Source organism: Hyperolius riggenbachi, chromosome 4 (genome assembly GCF_040937935.1).
Source record: "Hyperolius riggenbachi isolate aHypRig1 chromosome 4, aHypRig1.pri, whole genome shotgun sequence".
NCBI lineage: Eukaryota > Metazoa > Chordata > Amphibia > Anura > Hyperoliidae > Hyperolius > Hyperolius riggenbachi.
In genome coordinates, this window is record NC_090649.1 from 312,027,951 (window position 1) to 312,037,458 (window position 9,508).

Below are 9,508 nucleotides of genomic sequence, written 5' to 3' on the forward strand. Positions count from 1 at the left end.
CCTCCTGTGTAGTCTACTCCTCAATCGCTTTCTCGCATCCTGTTTGTCCACTGTGATCAAGGGAATTCTCTGTCCTCCATTTTGAAAATGGTCATTACCCCATAACAGCTTTCTGGTCAGCACACTGTTAAACTGTAACATCGCCCACTTGAGCCATAGGAAAACATAGACATTACTTGGCACAGCAGTTGCCCTCTCAGCTATAACTGACAGCAACTGATAAATAACTGACAGCAACTGATATATTTCAGTTCTGACAAAATGTTGTCAGAACTGGAATGGATCATTGTCAGAAGAAAATGGTGAGCTTCAAAGAGGAACTGATGGCAAGGTAACTATGTAATGTTCATTTGAAGTTACCTCGTGTTTATTTTAAATAATTTTACTCAGTACAGGTTCTCTTTAAGGACCAGAGACCACTGGTAACAGAAGCTGGTGCATACAAAGGAATTGCCGCTACGGCCGTTCACCCGTGGCCTCAGCCCACCCACTCTGACGTCTCTGTGACGGCAGAGCTCTGTGAGCCAGTCAGGAGCAGATTTCATTGAGCCAAGGAGATTGGCCCACATTGATAAAAGGGTCAGAAACCAATGAAATCATCTCCTTCCCGGCTCGCGGAGCTCTGCTGTTACCGATAGCAGGGCGAGCGAGCTGTGGCAGGGAGAGAGCAACACAATTGGCAGGATCGATGAGAGCGTATGGCAGCAGTGAGTGAAAACTACACGCTGGCAGGAATAACAGTCTCCAAAAAGGGCTAGATTTTATCTCCGCCATCTGGAAGCGGTTAAGAGAAATTTCAGTGACTATACTATGATAATTTTTTAGGATCTCCTAAACTTGTCTGGTTTCAATTTAAAGAAAACCAGAGATAAACATACTTAAAAGATATATACATACCTGGGGCTTCCTCCAGCCCCACCCACACGGATTGCTCCCACACGCCATGGTACTCAGTCTTCTGTACCGGGTCCCGTGACTTCGGCCAGCCACGACCAGTCTGTGCAAGTGCAGTACGCTTTCTCTGGTGGATAATAGTACTGCGCCTGCAGATAGCGTTGGAGGGAGTGCACTGCGCTTGCACAGTCTGGCCGAAGTTACGGAAAATCGCTAGGTAAATGCCTGAAATCGCATTGAAAAATAGCTTCAAATGCTTAGTGTTTGTGATTATGCTACTGATTTTAGGTGTGCACCAGCCCTAAGAAGTAGTTTCAAGTACAATTAAGGAGAATGGATATTTTAATGTAGAGTACACAATATTTACCTTTACTATCTAGCCACACATTGGTTATGCCGCTACACAGATATGAGCAGTGTTTGTCACAGGCAAGATTCATTTGCTGCATTGTGTGCATACAGAGCTCTCAGTCATGCATTGAGGTGGCCAAGTGTAATGCCCTGTACATAAGCTAAATAAAACTCAACCGAGGCCGTGCGTGTGTACAGCAGCCCCTGACCAGCCATGTTGCCTAAGGGATCAGGTACCAATTTCATATGGGCAACTTGTGCCTGTGTATGAAGTTTAACTCCAATTGCTCTAGCTGGAAAGCGGACAATATTGCTTGGGGAATATGAAAGTCATGTGGTACTTTAAAAATAGAAAATGTGAAAAGGCAGACAATGCCTACTCCTAATACTATGGCATGACATTTCAAGGGAATCTAACTTCAGCAGGTAAGCATCAGGTCTTATTCACAGATGGCCCATACATTAAAAACTGGAAGATTGTGTAAAAAGTAAAAGACAGAGAATGTAAAATATTGTGCTGTTTTATTGGTGTAAAAATCACACATTTGCTAGTCCTGATTCTGCTGAGATACATCCGTGCAGTTTAACATCTATGATCCCACAGCCAGAATAAGCTATTAAATACAATAATTGCTGTTAGTCAGCTTTCAATGCAAATTTACATATGAGATCAAAAGGTGTTTATCATACAATATAGAACAAATCCCTATTACAGTACATCAACCTGAAGAGCAGTATACACTCAGGGAAATTGTTGCTATTAGTAAAGCCTTTCTAATAGGTCGGAGGAGTAAGGCCTTCAGGCGAGGTGGAGAAACCCAGACATTAACAGGCTGCTTTGGAAAAGAATGATTGGTCAAGGGTAACATGGACAGTAAAGGGTACAAAACTTGCCATATCCATAGGAAGAGGAACAGATTGACCTAAATAAATAGAACAAATGTGCAAATACTCAGAAAGAAGGAAGATTTAGTCATGGATAAGCTTACGGCAGTGATTGTCAGTCACCATTGTATGTACTACTTATTTCTGAATGAGAATACCATATTTCGGAGAAAGAGGAGTCTAATGATTGTGAGGACCATTAAGCCTTACTGAATCACACATGGTGCAAACATCTGTGCTCTGTACCCACAAAGGTTATGTCTATTTTGGTTAGTCTAACTTTAAAGTAGACTGCTTAAAGCTAACGTGTGATTGGCTGCTGTGGCTTACATCACATGTGATATTTGCACCAAGGCTTAAAGAATCTACAGTGTCCATCCATGAAAAGGGGGAGGGTAAAGCTTTATATCCATACTTAAAGGAGACCTGAACTGAGGAATATGGAAGCTGTCATCTGTATTTTCTTTTACAAAATACCAGTTGCCTGGCAGTAATGCTGATCTTTTGATATTGTTGGTATGCTGAGTCTCACCTGGAACAAGCATGCAGCCAGTAGAGTCAGTGTGACGTTGGAACATGTGATCTGCACATCTGTTCTAGGTCAGTAATCCATAATATATATTATATAAGCAGAGTATCAGCACACTAACCAAGCTAGTAGCATTTTCAAAAGGAAGTCAGCATTGGCTCATTCCATAATTCCATCACCTCCCTTTTTGTGAATAATGTTGTTCTTTAGGGGAGTGTTTACAAACCAAGGCTACTGGAATATGAACATGGCAGAGGAACAGAGGCACATCATTGTAATGGTCAATGGATCATGCTGAGCTGGGGAATCTGGGTCTGCTTCAGGGTAGGCCTGTTTTCACAGATAGCAGTAGTCATTTTAAAGATGAGAAAATGGTCGGAGCTGTTCCAGTTGAACTTCCAAAGATATCCTTTCTTCAAGGACATCCTAAAATAGAATAACCAGACAATCATAAGACTTATTGTGAACACCCTGAAATAAGCAAATAAACATGTAGCTTCATATTTAGCGAGGTGATTGCAGCCAGTGAACTGAGTGATGGAACGCTTCATCCCAGGTTTATCCATACTGTAGGGAATGTATCCGTTTGCATCACAAGAAAACATTTGTTTTTTCTCATGATCTGATTGGCTGGGTTTGCAATGCTACCTTCCCTCTGAACACAAAGCTAACTCTTCCCACCTCCTACATGTGCTCTACACAAGAACAGGGATATTTAATGAAATACAAATCATTCCGATTTTAATTAAGATTATGCAATTTCTGTAAGCTAATGTATTCAGTTTGATAATGAATCAATCAAATCTCGCAATATGGAAGGTGACATTTATTTTTCTTTTAAACAATGCAAGTTGCTTGGCAGCCCTGCTGATCTATTTGGCTACAGTAGTGTCAGATAACACCAGAAACAAGCATGCAGCTAATCTTCTCTGATCTGACAATACAGTCAGAAACACCTGATCTGCTGAATGCTTGTTCATGGTCTATGGCTCAAAGTGTTAGAGGCAGATGATCAGCAGGATAGTCAGGCAACTGTTATCGCTTAAAAGGAAATAAATATGAAAGTCTCCACATTTCTCTCGTTACAGCTGTCCTCTAACCTCCCTGGCGGTAACCCCCTTAGCTATGCTCGGACTAGCCGCCGGCAGCTCAATGCAGAGCAATGGAGCGCAGCGGGTGTTTTTACTCGCCTCCCGGGGGATATAGACGCAGACAGCTATTATACTTCCTCTCCACGGAGGCTCTGAATCACTTTGGTGAGATCGCCGTCAGTGATTGCACTGCAGTTACAGTGCTACCCAGAGGACAGAGGAAGAATTGCAGTGCTGGATTCCAGAGAGGTGAGTGCTGGGGCTGCTGCTGGCTTTCTAGCGGCATGATTTTTTCTGGTTTTAGGGTCTGAAACGTTCAGAAAAGACCCTCGAATCCGGAAATAATCATACCACCCGGGGGATTAAGTTACATAAACTTGCATCAACTCAGAACGATTGACATTTCACTGACCATCAATACACAGAAAAGAGGGGGTGGGTGGAAAATGGTGATGGTTCTGCACTGGGGAAAAACTCCCACACTATGGGCAGCTCTGCATTCCCTTGGAATTGTTGAACAAATTACAAAAATGATGCCAGTAATTGTATAATTCGCGATTGACTTTTACTGACAATGAAAAAATATGGAAGGGTCAACTAGGGCTTTCAGTATGTACAAAGCTTTGAAGCCAGAAAATAAACACCAATTTTTACTGCCATTTAATGAAAAAGTAATTCACAACGAATGTAAAGAATCTGCAATTATAACTTTAGTCTATTTCCAGCATCTCAGAATTGCCTTAAAGAGACTCTGATGCCAGTTTAAAAACTAGTTTTTTCCTTTTATTTAGCTTAAGGATGATGGTCACCGCTAAAAAGCCGCATTCCCGCGGCAGAACGAGGGTTTTATAACCCCCAAATCCTAGAGCAAAAATCCAGACTTTCAAAGTTGTGTACTTTGCTGCCCGGGGAGGCAGAGCTTAGCGCTGTAGTTCTGCCTCCATTCACGTCAAACTTCCCGCGGATCTCTGCCTCTCCCTGCCCCTCTCAGTGAAAGAAGTCTGAGAGAGGCGGCGATCAGTGGGGATTGAATGGACTGGAGGCAAAGCTACAGCCCTAATGCTCTATCAGGAGGCACTTCCCAGTTTTTGCCCTGGGGATTAGGGGGTTATAAAACGCTCGTTCTGCCGCGGGAATGCTGCATCTTAGCAGTGACCATCATCCTTAAGCTAAATAAAAGGTAAAAACTAGTTTTTAAAAAGGAAGCCCAGGTAAGTATAAATGCTTTTCTTTTTTTTTATCTCAGATTTACTTTAAAGTAAACCAGTGGTCTCCCAAAGAAAAAGAAGATACTTAGCCCAGAGGTTTCCGATACTCTCCTCAACACCACTTGCACAGTCCAGCCACTGTCGGTCGCGAAGGGGAGAGCGGCCACGAGAACATATCTGATAAACGCTTGTCGGATATGTTCAGAGGGTCCATGCGCAGCATCAGTGGGGTCGAGGAGGAGATGGGAATGCTCTGGACTATCCAGAAGCTTCGCTCTATGCAACTTTTTTTTCTTTGGGAGACTACAGGTTTACTTGGTGCCTTCACAAACCTGTCTACTTCATCTCTACTCTCTGGACTACCGATAGCGAGCTTCCTAAATTTAACTCAACAGAAAAATGTATTGGTAAATGCCTCACAACTATTGTGAACTGAATACATCATACTTTAACCACTTTAGGACCACAGGCTTACACCCCCCCTAGCGACCAGACCATTTTTCACAATACAGGGCTGTGCAGCTTGGTCAGGTTGCTGCACAGCCCTACAACTCACCACACAAATGAATCTCCTTTTGTTGTCCTTAAAGCGAATCCGAGATGAAAAACTAACTAACTATAACAAGTAACTTGTCCATATATCTTATCTAAAGTTTACACAACAAATCTAGCTGCAAACAGCTTCAAAAGTGTACGATTATTTATTCCTGTGATACAATGAGGGCAGCCATGTTCTGTTTGTCACAGGCTGAAGGCTGGAGATGCTATCAGCTTGCCTGTGTGTAAATTCAGTCCCCTCTCCTCCTCCCCTCTGCCTCTGAAATATCTGGCTAGTAACCTCCTCCTCCTCCTACCCAGACTGAGCTCCCATAAGCTCTTGCTACAGTGCCAAGGCACAAAAGGAGTTGTGGGCGAGGCTTGTTTAGTTTACAGGGAATTAGAGTATTAAAACAAAACCAAAAATGTATTTGGCTTGAGGAATGCCCTATAAACTATATGAAAGGAACACAATTATGCAATGAGTAAAAGTTTATCTCCGATCCACTTTAATATGACACTCTGTCGGAGGTCTCTGATCGCTGCTGCTATTTTTTTTCCATTGAGAAAAGGGAGGCTTTTCCCTCCCTTCCCCTGTGCCATCCTAAATCGCCATAGGACAGCGATCGGCACTGTTCCCTGCCTCTCATAGGCATCAGCCTATGAGAGGCCACGCATTACAAGCCGCTCTGAGGGACAGCCGATTGTCCCTCGTACAGCACTGTAGGAGATTGCAGCGCTGTACAAACGTAAACAAAGGGGAATTCTTTACTCTTTCGGCTCTAAACAGTCTGCTAACCGCGATCGCAGTTAGCAGGCTGATCACAGAAATAAAGAGGGATCAGGCTCTGCTTCAATTCACCATAAATAGCTTTATTCAAAAAATAGCAAACACTATATTAGCACAATCGTGTCCTTTAAAACCATAAAATCATTCTCATGATGGTAATAGCACAGCTGGCTGGGCTCACACTATCAAGCACACTACATACATGCCAGTCACACATGGGATCCCCACGATTCTGAGCCATACACAGTACCAGTTGATGGGCAACTCCTAACCTTAACTGCAAGAGGAAAAAATCCCTCTGAGCATAGTTAAGTGTACAGTCACTAAAACAGGCGTGGATCACGTGATTAAGGCCGGAAGCGGCCGATACGCATGGAGAAGGCGTTCATTCTCAGCACCGACGATCCACAAGCCCTAAACAAGTCTACAAACGGAGCCTGGCGCCGGCTGATCGGATGGAAGGCGTCTTACACAAGGGGCAGCGTTGATAATGGAATCCATTACTGGCATACATGTGCACACGTTTCTTGACAGCCTGGAACATACACCAGAGGGAACCTACTGATATCTCTGGCATCACAGGGCAGAACAGCTGTACGGCAAGTGACCCTGGGTGAGGACAGCGTTTCCAGAAACAGCGGCATGGACATTAGCCACAGACCTGTTAACTAAGTGGTGAGAGCCTCAGTGAGGCGGCTTGTTTTGTGACTGCTATATGAATATCTGTGATACAGATTCATCTTTTAATCACATGCTCACAGTTGAGGTGGTCATAAGTCATGCTGGACTCCGTTCCGGATCGAATTAGGAACTGTATATAAGCTGTACTCCCATCTTGGATCCACGCCAGTTTTAGTGACTACACACTTAACACTTAACTAGTGTGAACTATGCTAAGAGGGATTTTGTCCTCTTGTAGTTAAGGTTAGGAGTTGCCTATCAACTGGTACTGTGTATGGCTCAGAATTGTGGGAATCCCAGGTGTGACTGGCATGTATGTAGTGTGCTTGATAGTGTGAGTCCAGCCGGCTGTGCTATTACCATCAGGAGAATGATTTTATGGTTTTAAAGGACATGAATGTGCTAATATAGTGTTTGCTATTTTTTGGATAAAGCTATTTATGGTGAATTAAAGCAGAGCCTGATCCCTCTTTTTCACTGTATTGCCTATTGGTCAGACTCATGCTCCCCCATATAAATGGTGTATCACCTAGCTAATCAGGCCAGGGTGTTCCAGGAATTATCTTGTTTTGTAAGGTTGATCTCCGTGAACCGACAGGGAACAATCACGCATGTTCGCACGCGTTCCCTGCTAAACTGCAGCTCCAGGACTTGACGCCAATCGGCGTTAGGCGGTCCTGGGGCTGCCGCCGCGGTCACGCCCATTGGTGTGACGCGGTCTTTAGGTAGTTAAAGTGTACCAGAGTGTTAAATTAAACCGCGCTGGAGATAAGAAATATTGTCTCAATTAGTGGAGCGCAATAATAAAAAGTCACTTAAAACTTTAGAAACATAAAATCAAATGCATTCGCGCTACAAGCTCACAGTCCCATTAGATGTAGAAAACTTCCAGATGATCTCCAGGACAGTTCATCCACGGCCACTGTGTGTATACTTCACTATATACAACTTATTTGAGCCCTAGCGTTTGGATTTGATTGAGGTCTGTAACGGATCCCCTTCCAGAGATAAGGCTGATTACTGAACCAGACGTATTGATTCCCCCTGAGCGCTTATATATACCTCTTGCTTAAGAGGTTAACTGGGTGAGTGCGGGCTAATTGGGGGGGGGGGCGCCTATCACTCACTTGGTGATTGTAAACGGGGAGTGGAATCCATATTGGTGTATATTGATTACTGGTGATGGAGAAGTCTGAGCTCTGCAGTACTACCCTATGGAACTCTTCTTGTCTTTTAAGTGTCTGACACAGTGGTGGTGGATGAACTGTCCTGGAGATCATCTGGAAGTTTTCTACATCTAATGCGACTGTGAGCTTGTAGCGCAATTGCATTTGATTTTATACTTTAAAGTGTACCAGAGCTGGATAATACAAAACCTTTTATACATACCTGGTGCTTCCTCCAGCCCCAAAAGCTCCGATCGCTCCCACGCCGCCGTCCTCAGCCTTCCCGCAGCTCCGATACCGAGTCCCTGCACTTCAGCCAGTCGGAGCCAGTCTACGCAAGAGAAGTGCACCCTCTAAGTATCTCTCCAGCGGCTGCTGGAGAGATACACAAAGAGCGCAGACTCCCGACTCCTCAGCCCTGCTTTTCTTACGTCAGACTGGCTCCGGACTGACGGATGTGCGGGGACTCGGTATCAGAGCTGCGGGAAGGCTGAGGACAGCGGCGTGGGAGCAATCAGAGCTTATGGGGCTTGAGGAAGCACCAGGTATGTATAAAATGTTTTGTATTATCCAGCTGTGAGTCCCTTTAAGATTTGCAGGCAGCTTTATAAATCACGGTTCCTGTTATACATTCCTACTTATAAACTGGCTTTAAAGTAACCAAATGTTACCTTTAGCTGTTGCTGTAATTCGCTATTTAGCCGTGCAAGAACTGTGTTTGTTTCCTTATTGCGTCTGATAGAAGCCTGAATAGCCTTTTTGTCTTTTCCAGCAGACCTGAAAGAAAAAAGGAAAAGATTGAAGGAGGTTAAAGTTAGACACCATATGGGGGGGGGGGGGGGGGGGGGGGGGAGTTGTTGAGGGTCTGTGTGAGAGTAGGGAGAGGTTAGGTCATAGTGAAATATTGGCAAATATTACCAATATTTCATGATATAAATTTAGTAGTACAATATCTGTAAAATTACTGACTGCAGTCGCGAGCGGAGCATTACCGTATTACAGCAGAAGAAACTCACCGGCTTCCGACGTGCCAGCGCTTACATCTTTCCTCAGCAGCGTCCAGCTTCCTCTCCCTGGCAACGACAGTTCTAGTCATGTGACGCATGCACGTCCGAGTCACATGACATGAGCCGCCGTTGTCAGAGGAACCAGGCGCTGCTGAAGAGAGAAGTTATCGTTGCTACGTCAGAAGCCGGCGAGTATCCTGTGCTGTAATGTTCAGCTCGCAACTCTGCAGAGGGAAGGAGGGAGAGAGGAAAGGGCTTTACTGGGCTGGGGCTGCCATTCTATTAGCCGAGTGGACCCGGTCCAGGGCAGCACATCAGGGAGAGAGGGAAGGGCTTTACTGGGCTGGGGCTGCCATTCTGGACAAGTTC

The 9,508-nt window shown here is 44.5% G+C and overlaps 1 protein-coding gene across 4 annotated transcripts in view; it reads right to left on the minus strand.

The window, feature by feature from the left end:
• Positions 1-1,750: 1,750 nt before the first annotated feature.
• Positions 1,751-9,508, minus strand: part of REPS1 (RALBP1 associated Eps domain containing 1) — a 150,464-nt gene continuing 142,706 nt past the window's right edge. For all 4 annotated transcript variants that reach the window (XM_068231680.1, XM_068231681.1, XM_068231682.1 and 1 more), the window contains 2 exons: positions 8,804-8,909; positions 1,751-3,085 (listed from right to left, as the gene is read on the minus strand). In XM_068231680.1, the coding sequence (XP_068087781.1) occupies positions 3,017-3,085; positions 8,804-8,909 (175 nt within the window). In that variant the 3' untranslated portion in view covers positions 1,751-3,016. The remainder of the gene's footprint in view (positions 3,086-8,803; positions 8,910-9,508) is intronic.